Source organism: Bos javanicus, chromosome 22, assembly GCF_032452875.1.
Source record: "Bos javanicus breed banteng chromosome 22, ARS-OSU_banteng_1.0, whole genome shotgun sequence".
NCBI classification, from domain to species: Eukaryota; Metazoa; Chordata; class Mammalia; order Artiodactyla; family Bovidae; genus Bos; species Bos javanicus.
Genome location: NC_083889.1, coordinates 56,615,833 through 56,632,370, shown reverse-complemented (window position 1 = coordinate 56,632,370; position 16,538 = coordinate 56,615,833). Strand labels below are relative to the sequence as shown.

Here is a 16,538-nt window from a genome sequence, read left to right as displayed (position 1 = left end):
ATGGAAACAGGCAAAGGGACACGGGAAGGGCCACACGGCCTGCAGGTGGCAGGAACAGAACTAAAGATAACCACCCGAGGGCCTCAGCCAGGAGCACATCACCACAAATGTTCCTCAGACCTTGCGGGTGAGCTCGGAAATGAGCCACATTCTACTCAGGTGAGAGCTCAAAGGTTACCTTTAGAATTTATTAGAAACCGTTTAGTTGGAACAGTGTAGATCACAGGGCCCTCCCATGAGGCCTACATCCTCATTTTATAAAATGCTCACTTGGAGTATATAAATGACAACAACATAAAACCACTTCATCCCCATATCCTCGAAAAGGACATTTTTCTTGGAAGTCCTACTCTGTTTTGCTTGTGTAACCACAGATACTTTTTTCACAGAATTATTACCAGAATGCTCGCGCTCTGTGGTATCTTTACAAGAGATGAGAGAAATCACAAGCCAAGACCCCCAGCGTTGGCAGCCCCATCTTCAGAGTTTACCAATAAAGCCTGGTTCTAGGGTTTCCCAAACTGGTCAGTCTTCAGAATTACCTGGAGATGTATGTAAGAACACAGATTCCCAAGTCCCTCCACCAGTAGAACTGATCTAAGAATGTCTGGGAGAAAAGGTGGGAAATCTAGGAATCTGCATGCTTTTAAGAATGACAAGATGACTGCCAGGTGGACAATCCTTTATCCCAAAAAAACCTGAATTTCAGTAGAATATTTAGAGGCTGTAGTTTTACTATTCAACTAATCTATTGTTTTCAGTCAAAGCATGGCACAACGTATTTTTATTGACCAGAATTATATACCCCGTGCATTAGGATTTTTTCTTAATGCCATAGTAATTTTCTTCCCTGTTTTTCCTGTGCTAATTTCTACAGCTGGATTGACTTGTCATCTTGAAATCTAAATATTAAAGAGAACTAAGATGGTTTATACAAAGCAAGAAAGTGTACTTTAAAAATGCTGAATCAAATTTTTAAAACACAGGAGTCAAAAATTTGCTTTGCAAAAAAAAAAAAAATTTTGCTTTGCTTCTGAAGTACAGACAGGATTAAGCACAACAGGTGTGCCAGTTATTCTGCTGCTGCTGCTGCTAAGTCGCTTCAGCCGTGTCCGACTGTGCGACCCCATAGACGGCAGCCCACCAGGCTCCTCCGTCCCTGGGATTCTCCAGGCAAGAACACTGGAGTGGGTTGCCATTGCCTTCTCCAATGCATGAAAGTGAAAAGTGAAAGTGAAGTCACCAGTTTTTCTACAATTCAAGAATTTTCACTTTTAATGTTCCCTCTAACTATAATAGAGTGTTTATACAAGAACAGATTATATATCAGAAGAAAACTGGTATATTACTGGCTATATTACTTGTATATTACTGGTAAAAACTGGCTCATCATAATAAAATAGTAAGATTCATAGTCTGCATACACACCACCTCATAATAATCGTGTGATAAGCAAAGTGCCCCTAAACGACCAATGTAGACCCCACACTCAAAGGACAAGTATATTAGAAATGACTTGAGGTCTGAGTACGGTGAGCTGTGTCTGAGGTTGAAGGTGGCCCTTAGGTTTTTCAAGGACCAATTCAGGATGCAGACAGTACAGCTGTCTCTGATTTAAAAAAAAAAAAAAAACTCGTATCAAAGGATTTTCAGGGTATACCAACCAAACTGACACATTTTGTTTCTAAACAAAATGCAAACAGATAGTGATGGTATTCAATATGAAGTAAATAAACTAGCATTAGTCTCTGGTTGAAAATTATTTTTAAAGAACAATTTTTAATACCCTTAGACTCAAAATGCCACCTGATTTCACCTATCAACAATACCACATATGGTATTTTTTTTTAACTCCTAAACATGCTGCTGCCAAAAAAGAAAACATGAAAGCAAGTCTGATAAGAAACATAAAATGCAGTGATTGTTTCATTTTTGACAGTCTACTGTCTGACAGTCTAAGAAATCCTGTTAGTTTATAAGAAAGCAAAGGCATGAAGAAGAATACCTACTCTTCCCCTCACACAAAATCGTCTGGACCACGCCCTGGGAGAAGCATTCAGGCTGTTATTCTAGTCCAAAGCAATGAGAAATAAGAAGAATAAAGAACAAACGAAGTATTTTAAGTGTATTCAGTTGTTAATAAAGATGAACCAGAAAGCAAACCAAACAAACAGAACATACCATAAAGCAAAGCAAAGAAAAAGCAGTTTGAAAACACTTGCTTTGGGTACTTTCATATATCCCTAAATATCTGCTTATTAAAACCTTAGGACTCCACCCTTTTATTTCTAAATAAAATCACAAAGTCTTTCAGAGAGTTCATAGTCCTCTATCACTATTATTTTCTTTTCCCCACTCCCCCTCCAAAAAAACAGGACTCTCTATTCTAACTTATCCACTAGTTCACTGAAATTCTCTTCATATCTAACCTGGAAAGAATGAGCTCAAATGTTAACATCTCTTCAGGAAATTTCAGTTCTCCATTTGAATGATATACCAACAGGATTATTAAGCTAGTCTGAGGATACAGTGAATAAGAATTCGGAAAGTCCAGGGGCCTGAGAAACTGCTGCAACATTCCTTACCAGGTTAGAAACCCAGAACTCTCTGACGCAACTGTCAGCCCGCCCGACGGCGACTCCTGCCCCCGCGGGCCGTTACCTCGATCATCCTGCTGTCCACAGGCAGGGTGGCGCTGACCATGTGCACGTTGGGCGTGGACGTCGACCTCTGCCTCTGGGAGAGGGAGCCTTCAGAGGAGGGGCTGGAGGCGCTGAATGTGAAAGCATGGGGTGTGGAATATCTGTGCTGGGAACTAGGCGACAAAGAGAAAGAAAAGTCCATGGCTGACACTCGGGCCTCTGGAATGGAAAGATCTTTCAACTACTTACTTCATTAACATACTCGGGACAAACCCTACTTACACTATGACCTTCGACAAAAGTATTCCTTTCTTTTGTCAATCTAAATATGCACCATTAAAAATTTTTCTTCTGTTGAGGTGCCTCTGCATGCAAATTTTTAAAAAGGAAATAATATACATGCTCAGAATTCACGTAAAAAGAAATGGTACTTCAATAAATCACGTCTACAGAATACGCCAAAATTTTAGACCATCTCAACACCACCCTCTACAATTAAGCTAGCTGGAACTTTCCCAGGTTCACTTCGAGACTAAATTAGAAAACCTGAAGGAAGATGTCTAACCGTCTTAGACCTGCCCAGCGTGCCTGCACACAGGCAGCACTTTACTCATGGGCATCCTCTCCCCATAAACGGCTCACAAAATCAATTACAATGACTTTGATTTTCAGATCTGCATACCTCTGACGTTCATCCCTGGCTTCTTTTACCCAATGCCACTCCCACCAGCCAAACTGGGAACATGCATTCAGTGTAACACTGTCATTTGCTCAAAAGATTACTCTCGGTTTCGTTCAGACAAGGTTAGCACCATGCATGAATTCAAGGGATGAAAGACTTTTTCAAGAGAAATTGTTCCTCGGCCTTGAAAAGTTGCCTTTCCAGGCAATTCAACATGAATGGCCTCAGAGGCCTGGCTTCTTCTATCTAAATATTCAGAAGCAAGTACAGTTTTTCAGTCAGACATGCTTTTCAAATTATCAAGAAAAATAAAGGTCATTGAACAATACATCCAAGTATCATTTCAATACAAATTCCTTATTCTAAGATATGCTGCCTTGAATCATTTCCATGTTAGTTTTACAAAGGCCATTAAATATTATATGACTACATATAAATTAAAGTCAGATATTTTGGGCAAAGATGTAGAATTATTTTAGGTTCCAAATTCATGTGTAAAACTTAGTGAGGCATGTGAACTCAACAAAACTTATTTTAAAGTTGGAAAACAGAATAAAGACAGATTATGTGCAAACTTACAGGCACATTAAAATGGATTATTTATATTAAAAATCTAATTAGATTTCTTCAAGATAGCAGTTTATTAAACATCATGGTTTTAGCAATGCAAGGCCATAATAAGTATTTCAAAGTCGAGGGTCTTATTTTAATTGAATCACCGTGTATCATTTTGGGACCCTTTCCCTGAGTCTCACTGCATACTGACAAAGGCAAATCTCAAAGTCTTTAAAATGTAATGAATGGATAAAGAAGAAGTGGTACATATATACATGAGAATATGAGTCAGCCATAAAAGGAAAACAACAGGATCATTTGTAGAGATGTGGATGGATCTAGAGTCTGTCATACAGAGTAAGTCAGAAAGAGAAAAACAAATGTCAAATATTGATGCATGTATGTGGAATCTAGAATCACGGCTCCAAAGAATCTATTTGCAGGGCAGCCCTAGAGACACAGACGTAGAGAACGGACTTGTAGACACAGTGAGGGAAGGGGAGGGTGTGATGAACTGGGAGATGAGGACTGACATATATACACTACCGTGTAAGACAGAGAGCTAGAGGGCCGCCACTGTACAGCGCAGAGAGCTCAGCTCTGTGAGACGATGGCCTAGAGGAATGGGATGGGAGAGGGAGGGGATACCTGTGTACACACAGCTGACTTACTTCACTGCAGAGGGGAAAGTAACACAACATTGTAAAGCAATTACATTCCAATAAAAAATACAAAAACAAAACACACAAATGAGATATAACGAACACACCAGGATACCAGAATTAATTGTATTCACTTTCCAGAATTTAAGAACTAAAGGACTACAAAAAGAAAGTTCCACATTTTGCTCTAACACCAATGCTGAGTTCCACAGAGGCTGCACAGAGTGTACATGGAAAGAGACAGGAACCCAAGGGAACTCCTGTCCTCTGTGTTCACACTTTCAATCCCATCTGCCCCAGTACAACTTCCCATAAAAGCAGTAGGTGCAAAATACCCAGGAGGTATCCGGGAAACAGACTCTCGCATCCGACGCATCGTCAAAGAAGGCAGCGCTGGGACCCCGCCATCACCAACAGTGGAATTTGGGAACAATCTAAATGAAATCAGAGAAAGACTGGTTTACAGACTTGCAGTAGTGATTTTACAGTCAGCCTACTTGGCCTTCCAAACTGAGCTTCTCCTCATCACACTTTCCTGGACCATTTTAGGCTACTCAGAGTAAGTTGCTGGCCAGCTATTTCTTGTTGCTCACGTCTCCTGGGCCACAGGATCCCGGAGGGGAAGAGGATTCAGACATAGCAGCTCGGCAGTCCCTGATCAACAATCAGGCCTCAGAATTGAAGCCAGGGAGGAGACTCAGGAGCCCCTCAGAGCGGTGGTCACTTTCTCTCTCTGGGTTTCAGTCTTATCCTTTCTACTGTGGGCAGTTTGGAGGGGACGTGGATGGGCATGTCGGTTATGATGAGAGCCAATCACATTCATTGGAGAAGGAAATGGCAGCCCACTCCAGTACTCTTGCCTGGAAAATCCCATGGACGGAGAAGCCTGGTAGGCTGCGGTCCATGAGGTCGCTAAGAGTCGGGCACAACTGAGCGACTTCACTTTCACTTTTCACTTTCCTGCATTGGAGAAGGAAATGGCAACCCACTCCAGTGTTCTTGCCTGGAGAATCCCAGGGACGGGGGAGCCTGGTGGGCTGCAGTCCATGGGGTTGCACAGAGTCGGACATGACTGAAGTGACTTAGCAGCAGAGTAAGTTTTGTAAGTAGCTCAAATCACGTCCAACTCTTTGCGACCCTACAGACTGTGGCCCGCCAGGCTCCTCTATCCATGGAATTCTCCATGCAATATTGGAGTGGGTAGCCATTCCCTTCTCCAGGGATCAAACCAGGGTCTCCTGCATTGCAGATGGATTCTTTACCACTGAGCCACCTGGGAAGTCCACCAATGGACTACCAACCTAAGTGACTGGCTTAAATGACTACAAAACGTGGACAATCTTGACCTGCCAATGAACACAGAGTCTCTAGTGTGCATTTCTAGGAAATACTGGCCTAATGTCCAACTACATCGAAATAGTGTTTTTTTAAAAATCTATATATAGTAGGGCACTTTGTAACCTAAATCATATAGCTTTTCTGGAAACATTCTGTCTCAGAAATGCACAAATGGTAAGACTGAAGTATGAAGGACAGATCACCGTCAGCACCAAAAGTCATACATAGAGAAAAAGTGATATTCACATCAACTGGGCATCTTCCCTCCATGAGATGAGCACTCAGTGACTGGAAAGCTCATGCGTTCTCACATAAGGCTCACAAGAATGCTGCAGCCAGGGGATGCCCTCTTCTACAGATGAGTGAGCCAAAGCTCAGAAGTAATGACAGTTAGTTAATGCAACAGTGAAATTCTGACCAGTGTCTGCTGGACTCCAAAGTCTGTGCTACTTACAAAGTTCTCTCTGCAAAAGAGAGAAGTTCTCTCTGCAAAAGCTACATGTGACTACCACGAAAGCAAAACAGGTGCTCCCATGATGGCTTCATGATAACACGCCTCTATTTTTCTAGTGCCCTCAAAAAGGGGTAAAGTGCAACTCCAACGTTTCCTGTCCCTGTTCACAGGTTTTAAGAGGTGCTCTGGAATACTTCTTTATTAAACCTTACTAAAAAAAATAGTTTGTCTATATGGAATATATTTGAGTAACTGGCTTGTCGTCAGAGGGACATATGTGTTTAAGGTTACTGTAAAATCATTTGAAGACTACTGTTTTCCCTAGTTTGAGGTGAAGAAAACAGCACCAACCACACCTACTACTCCTTCTCTGCAGAAGAGGTCTTGTCAGCATTATTTAATACAATACAGAGGAGTGTCTCCTAGCAACCCAGTAAACCCTGGGGGCTCTCCATGTCAACGTGCTCTTTGTCTTACAGAATCACAGTATATCAATCTCTAGATGACAGCCCTCCCAGCTGTTTTAGAAAGTTGTATACAAGCCACACTAAAACTTACTGATTTCAGAACTGTCATATTTCTAAAGTAGATCATTTCCAGATCATGATAATTCACTTAGAAAGTCTAAAACCCAGACCTGTCAGTCAAATACACAATATGCACCCTCCAAGGGGGTTTATACCTCCCTATCCCCTTATATTCTTTGAAAAAAGAACAATGCCTTACAAGAGCTGTCTGATATTACTCCAGTCCACACACATAGTGGGTACTTTGGTGCTACAATGCTCGTGAAACTTGTAGCCACAAGTCTGACATCTAAATCCATTTAGCAAGAACTTCTGACAGATGTCACAGAAGGCAAGCTTCAGGAAGGTTTTCCGAGCCTGGAACAAGAATACAGGTGTGTAAATTATGCTGAATAAAAGACAAAATAATTTCCTCCTTGGCCCCCATGAGGTTTTATTACAATGGAGAATCATACTTCCAACATTTGTAATAAAATTCATACATAGAAACTGAAGTACATCTGTGATCTAGTGAAACCTAAACTGCTCTACTGTAAACAATAATAGCATAGCTTTAAACAATCCAAAAACATACATGCTTATTATCTCTGAGAAATTCCTACTGTGCCAGCCAAAGCACCCAACACACCACAAAGAGAGAAGAGATCCGCCACTTACAAAGTTGTGTGTTGTGAGGGGAACATGATCCAGGAAATCCACTTGAAGTTCCTCTCCGATCAACGAGGCAGCATCAGTATTCCAATCTAACCGTGCTTTTTTACTAAAGAGGATTTTTAAAAGCATAACACAAAAGGGAAATATTTAAACAAGGTAAAAGAGTTGAATACCAGTAAATAATAAATACCATTTAGCTCATGCTACATAAGCCCCATACAGCACTAACATTTAATTCATACAACAAATCCATAAAGCAGGCATTCTTACCTCCATCTTAAAAACAAGAGAACTGGGGCTCTAAGAAGGTAATTTGGCTCAAGGCTACACAGAGTTTAAAGACCTATTTGGAATCTAGGTCAGTCAGACTCCAAATGGGTACTCTTAGAATAAAGTTTTCCTTAAACAATGCAATAAAACAATCTCATAACGAAATCTGCAATAAATTGGACATCTTTAAACATTAGAATCCTATAAAAATCCTATAAAACGGGTTAAAAATATTGTGAGAGTAGCAAAATATAATCTTCACTAGCCTATTTCACTCTGAAAATAAGTAGAAAGGAATCACAAACGAAATGCACTTTTTCTATTAATAATGGGCTCAACTCTGTAGAACTGTTTATAAATATAAACTGAGGAAAGACTTAAGTGTCTTAATATTTACTCTGAAACTATTCTTTCTGTGCCTACACGAGACATAAACGCAGGTATATGTAAGTAAAAATGAATGCCCAACTCCTTTCCTGTGTCCTGTGCAGTCCATCCGGCCCATCTCCTGAAGGAAGAAGACCCTAGGACAGGAAGAGAACACTGCGTACACAGCGCCATTCAAACCTCTCCCTTTACCTACAAGAAGCCTTCAGAGCCATTTGTCTGATTACCTAACAGGAAACAATCCATTCCTTAATATAATTCCCTGAACTGGGTACAGGAAACCCAACATGACTCCATTTCGCCCTAGTGGCGAAGATGAGGGTTGTGCTGTCTTCTGATCAGCCCTCAGGTACTCTCCACCCAAGGGAGAACTGAGGATGGCTCCAAACAAACGTGCCTGGACCGGGGGGCTCAAGCCCCCCCCCCACCATCTCAGCACCCCAATATCTAAGGAGCTCTATGCATAAGCCTGGGGACCAACCCGCAATTGTACCCAGACAGAGCTGCCATCTGCTTCAAAGATTTGCACTTCAGCAAAAAGCCTCCGAAGCTGAAAGGAGCATCATCAACAGATGACTTTATGCTCACCCTTCTGAGCAGACTCATTCCCTAGGCTCCTCTCTCAAACTAGGGAGTACCTTGAAAAATAGAACATGCAAGCGAAAAAAGAAGGGCAAGTTAAGGTATCATCCCAGATTTCTGGGGAGACGATAACAGGTAATGGATAGTCACAGACAGCTCTGATGCTTCAGAGTATTTATTATTATGACTCCTAGACTGTGAGATGATGCCTCTATCTTTCCACCATCATTAGAAATAGGATATTCTATGGATCATCCCTGAAGCAAATTCTCCTGCATCTTTAACCCCTGTGTCTATCAAACTGCTGGGATTTAGTAGAACTGAATAAAAATGAGTGAATTGTAAAAGTTTCTCTCTTACAGACAACATTCTTTAACTATAAATAATAAGGCAAACACTTTCTGAGTACCCGTTCTGTTAACTGCCTTACAGCAAATACAAAAGCCTTGCTCTGAAGAAACATACCATCTGACGTTACTGCTTCCTTCTGTGGAAACAGTATCCAACACCTAACATGTATTTTATTTTCCAATGTGATATTTAAGCAAAATGTTCAAGGCCTTGGTATCTTACTTTTCTAAGCTGTCTCTTTATAAACAAGATATTCAAATATTCACTGTTCAATAGGAAGCAAGTACTTGTTTTTTGTTTAATGGAAACGGTTATTATCTGAAGCTAGGAGATCCTTACTAGTATGAAGGCAGACCTGGCTGACTTTCAAGCTCTTACCCCTTGTGTTCGTGGAGAAGTCTGAACACTGCACAGCACTCTGGTTGCAGGCCCCTCACCTTGAGAGCTTTCATGAGGCAGTCATGCAAGCTCATTCCATTCCGCACATTGACCTACAAACGAAGGACCCCCGTTAGAACAAACACAGGCTGTGGAAGCATACTCCTTGGAAAGTAAGCACAGAATAAAGGCATCGGTCTGTAAAGGTGTAAGGAGAGAATGTAGGACAGCACTGCTTGGACAGCTGACCCCTGAACAACACGGCTCTAAACTGCACAGGTCCATTTACACGTGGCCTTTTTTCAGTAATAAATACCACAGTACTACATGAGTCGTGGTTGTTTGATCCAAAGGCTACGGAACAGGAGATACACAGCAACATACCCAGGGGCTGACTATAAATTATATCTGAGTTCGCAACTGCACACAGGGAGGGCACCCATAACCCTCAAGTTGTTCAAGAGCCAACTGTGATGGCAAATCCATACACAGGGGGAACAACCAGGATGCCCAGCGACAGGCGAGAGTTGGGATAAAGCACTGAACATCAGCATGTGCCACGCTGTGCTGTTACTATATTACTTCTAATGACCTGTCAGAAGGGGTCAGGTCCCCCCATCTTAATTGGGGGAAAATATTTTTCAGAATAACACAAAGAGTAGTATTAGATTCAAAAGATTACATCTGACAGAGTGCCTGAAGAACTATGGACAGAAGCTCGTAACACTGTACACGAGGCAGTAATCAAAACCATTCCAAAGAAAAAGAAATGCAAGAAGGCTAAGTGGCTGTCCGAGGAAGCTTTACAAATAGCTGAGAAAAGAAGAGATGCAGAGGAGAAAGGGAAACATATACCCAACTGAATGCACAGTTTCAGAGAACAAAGAGAGATAAAAAGGCCTTAAGTGAACAATGCAAAAAGAGGAAAACAACAGACTGGAAAAGACTAGAAATCTCTTCAAGAAAACTGCAGATATCAAGGGAACATTTCACGAAAGGACTGGCAAGATAAAGGACAGAACGGGTAAGGACCTGACAGAAGCAGATGAGATCAAGAAGTGACAGAATACACAGAACTATTTAAAAAAAAAGGTCTTAATGACCCATAATCATGATGGTCTAGTCACTCGCCTAAAGCCAGATATCCTGGAATGTAAAGTAAAGTGAGCCTTGGAAAGCACGACTACAAACAAGGCTAGTGGAGGTGATGGAATTCCAGCTAAGCTATTTAAAATCCTAAAAGGAGGACTTCCCTGGTGGTCCAGTGGTTAGGACTCTCCACCTCAGGACTCTCCACTTCCACCACAAGGGTTGAATCCCTGGTCAGGGAACTAAGAAATAAATACATTTTTTAAATAAATAAATAAAAGCCAAAACATGATGCTGTTAATGTGCTGCACTCAGTTCAGTTCAGTTCAGTCGCTCAGTCGTGTCCGACTCTTTGCGACCCTATGAATCGCAGCACGCCAGGCCTCCCTGTCCAGCACCAACTCCTGGAGTTCACTGAGACTCACGTCCATCGAGTCAGTGATGCCATCCAGCCACCTCATCCTCTGTCGTCCCCTTTTCCTCCTGCCCCCAATCCCTCCCAGCATCAGAGTCTTTTCCAGTGAGTCAACTCTTCGCATGAGGTAGCCAAAGTACTGGAGTTTCAGCTTTAGCATCATTCCTTCCAAAGAAATCCCAGGGCTGATCTTCAGAATGGACTGGTTGGATCTCCTTGCAATCCAAGGGACTCTCAAGAGTCTTCTCCAACACCACAGTTCAAAAGCATCAATTCTTCGGTGCTCAGCCTTCTTCACAGTCCAACTCTCACATCCATACATGACCACTGGAAAAACCATAGCCTTGACGAGACGGACCTTTGTTGGCAAAGTAATGTCTCTGCTTTTGAATATGCTATCTAGGTTGGTCATAACTTTCCTTCCAAGGAGTAAGCGTCTTTTAATTTCATGGCTGCAGTCACCATCTGCAGTGATTTTGGAGCCCCAAAATATAAAGTCTGACACTGTTTCCCCATCTATTTCCCATGAAGTGTTGGGACTAGATGCCATGATCTTAGTTTTCTGAATGTTGAGTTTTAAGCCAACTTTTTCACTCTCCTCTTTTACCTTCAAGAGGCTTTTTAGTCCCTCTTCACTCTCTGCCATAAGGGTGGTGTCATCTGCATATCTGAGGTTATTGATATTTCTCCCGGCAATCTTGATTCCAGCTTGTGCTTCTTCCAGCCCAGCGTTCTCATGATGTACTCTGCATATAAGTTGAATAAGCAGGGTGACAATATACAGCCTTGACGTACTCCTTTTCCTATTTGGAACCAGTCTGTTGTTCCATGTCCAGTTCTAACTGCACTCAATATGCCAGCAAATTTGGAAAACTCAGCAGTGGCTACAGGACTGGAAAAGGTCAGTCTTCATCTAGAAAAGGTCAGTTTTCATTCCAATACCAAAGAAGGGCAATGTTCAAGAATGTTCCAACTACCATACAACTGCACTCATTTCACATGCTAGCAAAGTTATGCTCAAAATTCTTCAAGTTAGGCTTCAGCAATACGTGAACCAAGAACTTTCAGATGTACAAGCTGAGTTCAGTAAAGGCAGAGGAACCAGAGATCAAAATGACAACATTCGATGGATTACAGAGAAAGCACAGGAATCCCAGGAAAACACCTACTTCTGCTTCACTGGCTATGTGAAAGCCTTTGGGTGGATCACAACAAACTATGGAAAATTCTTAAAGAGATGGGAATTCCAGACCACTTTACCTGTCTCCTGCGAAAACTATATCCAGGTCAAGAAGCAACAGTTAGAACTGGACATGGAACAATAGACTGGTTCCAAATTGGGAAAGGAGTACATCAAGCCTGTATATTGTCACCCTGCTTATTTAACTTACATGCAGAGTACATCATGTGAAATGCTGGGCTGAATGAATCACAAGCTGGAATCAAGAGTGCCAGGAGAAATATCAATAACCTCAGATATGTAGATGATACCACACTAATGGCAGAAAGTGAAAAGGAACTAGAGTCTCTTGATGAGGATGTAAGAGGAGTGAAAAAGGTGGTTTGAAACTCAACATTCAAAAAACAAAGATGATGGCATCCAGTCTCATCACTTCATTGCTAATACAAGGGCAAAAGGTAGAAACAGTGGCAGATTTTATTTTCTTGGGCTCCAAAATCACTGCAGACAGTGACTGCAGCCATGACATTATAAGATGCTTGCTCCTTGGAAGGAAAGCTATGACAAATCTAGACAGCACATTAAAAAGCTGAGACATCACTTTGCCAATAAAGGTCCGAATAGTCAAAGCTATGGTTTTTCCAGTAGTCATACAGGTATGAGAGTTGGACCATGAAGAAGGCTGAGCGCCGAATAATTGATGCTTTTGAACTGTGGTGCTGGAGAAGACTCTTGAGGGTCCCTTGGCTGCAAGGAGATCAAACCAATCAATTCTAAAGGAAATCCACTCCCAATACTTGGTGGAAAGACTGACGCTCCAGTACTTTGGCCATCTGATGCATAGAGCTAACTCACTGGAAAAGACCCTGATGCTGGGAAAGATTGAAGGCAAAAGACGAAGGGGGTGACAGAGGATGAAATGTTTAGATAACATCTCCAACTCAATGGACATAAGACTGAGCAAGCTCCGGGATATAATGAAGCACAGGGGAGCCTGGCGTACTGCAGTCCATGGAGCTGCAAAGAGACACACATGACTTAGCAACTGAACAATGACAAGAAGATTATTTAAAGGGTGGGGAACCTATATATGTCTATATATGTCATATGCATGTGAAAAAATAGCTCTTACCCCTAAGAGAAAGTGGTTTCTTGTTGTTTAGTCACTAAGATGTGTCTGACTCTTTTTGACTCTATGGACCATAGCCCACCAGGCTACATGGAATTTCCCAAGGGATTTCCAAGGCAAGAATACTGGAGTGAGTAGCCATTTCCTTCTCCAGAGGATCTCCCCGTCCCAGAAATCAAACCCACGTCTCCTGCATTGGCAAGCAGATTCTTTTACACTGAACCACCAGGGAAGCCCCAAGAGAGAGTAGTTGGGAGAGAGAAAATGATCAACTTTCCCTTTCTACCTGTATGCAGGTCAGGAAGCAACAGTTAGAACTGGACATGGAACAACAGACTGATTCCAAATAGGAAAAGGACTACATCAAGGCTGTATACTGTCACCCTGCTTATTTAACTTAGATGCAGAGCACATCATAAGAAACGGTGGGCTGGAGGAAGCACAGGCTGGAATCAAGACTGCCGGGAGAAATATCAATAATCTCAGATATGTAGATGACACCATCTACAAGTGAAGAAGAACTAAAGAGCCTTTTGATGAAAGTGAAAGAGGAGAGTGAAAAAGTTGGCTTAAAGCTCAACATTCAGAAAACTAAGATCATGGCATCCGGTCTCAGTGGAAACAGTGGCTGACTTTATTTTGGGGGGCTCCAAAATCACTGCAGATGGTGACTGCAGCCATGAAATTAAAAGATGCTTACTCCTTGGAAGGAAAGTTATGACCAATCTAGACAGCATATTAAAAAGCAGACATTACTTTGTCAACAAACGTCTGTCGAGTCGAGGATATGGTTTTTCCAATGGTCATGTATGGATGTGAGAGTTGGACTATAAAGAAAGCTGAGCACAGGAGAATTGATGCTTTTGAACTGTGGTGTTGGAGAAGACTCTTGAGAGTCCCTTGGATTGCAAGGAGATCCAACCAGTCCATCCTAAAGGAGATCAGTCCTGGGTGTTCATTGGAAGGACTGATGTTGAAGCTGAAACTCCAATACTTTGGGCACCTGATGTAAAGAGCTGACTCATTTGAAAAGACCCTGATGCTGGGAAAGATTGAGGGCAGGAGGAGAAGGGCACGACAGAGGATGAGATGGTTGGATGGCATCACCAACTCAATGGACATGAGTTTGGGTAAACTCTGGGAGCTGGTGATGGACAGGGAGGCCTGGCATGCTGCAGCTGAGCGACTGAACTGAATTGACTGAAGTTGTTTGACTCAATGAAATATTCATGCAAACATAAATATCCACCAGAAATGAAAATTAACCAATCCAATCTATGACATGAGTTCTTTGTATCAAAAAAATTTGTATTTCAACTTATTTTCAACAAAATGGTTCATCTTCCTAACCAAAAAGCCGTCTCACATACACTGCACAGTAGAGGGGGGCAAGAAGGTAGTGGAGGAAATAAAGCCTCTGCCCCGCTGTCAGGGCAAACAGCACTGCTGGTTTAAACACGTGTGCACACCCATCCAGTAGTCTCAGCAGTATAGACCCCTTCATACCCCCATGTACCCGGTCCTCAGGAGCTCAGTAGGCACTTCAGAGCCTAACAGAAAGTGTGAGCACCCAGCATGCTAATATCAGCAGCTAGATAAACATTTCAACCAAGATTTTAAGCATTTCAGTAAGAGCCCTATACAGTGTTTTTAAAGCCAATAAACTTAATCAAAAGGAAGGCAACTACACTCAGAATGGGCAGCAGGGTGAGCAGAATGAGATCTGCAGTGCTCGCAAACTGCCCACAGTGGAGTCCTTCTGCTGAAAATGTGACAGCTGACAGTGGCCAATCCAGCCCCTTTCCAGAGAGAGGTAAGTGATTTTTTATTTTAAAGGTTTAGAATATTTTCAACTGTCCATCTTCAATGTTTCACAAGTTTGTTTTTAAGGCTTCTTGAAGCAGTGATATCCTTAGAAATATCCCACTAACTTCCAGCTTTTCAGAAACAAAACAACTCAGTAAAGGGAGAGACTGATCTGAACTGTGAAGACACCAAGAATGAAGACAATGAAAAGTAATAAACACTCACGCAGTAAGAGAGCCAGGACCTGCGTCAAATACTGTGCAGTAGTACTCTGAAAACTGAAAAGTGATATCGGTGATATTTAATCTTCATTAGAAGCCAGAGCTCCATGAGCGAGACAGTTCTTTAAATATCCTCTAATCCAGCGGGGTTCCCAAACGTGGCTGGTATTAGAGTCATCCGAGGAGCCTGGGAAAATGTATTTTCCCAGCCTGCCCCCTCTAACACACTCATCTGATTCAGTTCATCCTGACTGAAGCTCAGGAATCTGTAGCTTAAGCTGCTTCTGACGTGATTCCAGTGGTAATTAAAGAGCCTGAGCTCTGATCCAATCACTCATCTAGTAAAAAGCAGCAGCAGTAAGTCAAAGAGACACACATTTACAAAACAAATGACAAGAAAAACTCAAAAACCAAGCAACTACTAAGTATTCTAAAAATTACTTATCACACATACACCCTGTCACTCTTCTCTCTGGACTCCCCATGGATACGTGCTGTGATCAGTTACGGTCTGACTAATCTCTGGAGCCCACTAAGTGATTATAACAGTCATTCTGGGCTCCGGCAGTGAAGCAACCTGGGGATGACTAGAAACAGCTGACTGGCCGAGCCGGCCAGCACATGACGCCTTCCTCCTTCAAGGTACCCCTGGAGCTGGGTACTCTGATACCAGCCACGTTTGGGAACCCCACTGGATTAGAGGATATTTAAAGAACCATCTCATGGCACCCCACTCCAGTACTCTTGCCTGGAAAATCCATGGACAGAGGAGCCTGGTAGGCTGCAGTCCATGCGGTCGCTAAGAGTCGGGAACGACTGAGCGACTTCACTTTCACTTTTCACTTTCATGCATTGGAGAAGGAAATGGCAACCCACTCCAGTGTTCTTGCCTGGAGAATCCCAGGGACAGGTAAGCCTGGTGGGCTGCCGTCTCTGGGGTCGCACAGAGTCAGACACGACTGAAGCGACTTAGCAGCAGCAGCAGCAAAGAACCGTCTCGCTCTTGGAGCTGTGGCTTCTAATGAAGATTAAATGTCACCGAAATCACTTTTCAGTTTTCAGAGTACTACTGCACAGTATTTGACACAGGTCCTGGCTCTCTCAGTGTGTGAGTGTTTCTATCAGAAGCACACAGTCCACCTCTGGTCAAAGAAACAAGAGAAACTAGCTTTCTCTGATAGAACCTTCTCAAAAGCTGCTGCAGGTGTCATGCTTT

General features: G+C 42.4%; 1 protein-coding gene across 7 annotated transcripts in view; it reads right to left on the bottom strand.

Annotated features, from left to right (window-relative positions):
* Window positions 1-16,538, bottom strand: part of RAF1 (Raf-1 proto-oncogene, serine/threonine kinase) — a 75,792-nt gene that overhangs the window by 10,275 nt on the left and 48,979 nt on the right. For 3 of the 7 annotated variants that reach the window (XM_061397167.1, XM_061397168.1, XM_061397169.1), the window contains 6 exons: window positions 9,483-9,595; window positions 7,518-7,620; window positions 7,060-7,217; window positions 4,877-4,975; window positions 2,662-2,815; window positions 2,010-2,069 (listed from right to left, as the gene is read on the bottom strand). In XM_061397167.1, the coding sequence (XP_061253151.1) occupies window positions 2,010-2,069; window positions 2,662-2,815; window positions 4,877-4,975; window positions 7,060-7,217; window positions 7,518-7,620; window positions 9,483-9,595 (687 nt within the window). The remainder of the gene's footprint in view (window positions 1-2,009; window positions 2,070-2,661; window positions 2,816-4,876; window positions 4,976-7,059; window positions 7,218-7,517; window positions 7,621-9,482; window positions 9,596-16,538) is intronic. The other 4 variants (XM_061397170.1, XM_061397171.1, XM_061397172.1 and 1 more) reach the window with 2 other exon arrangements.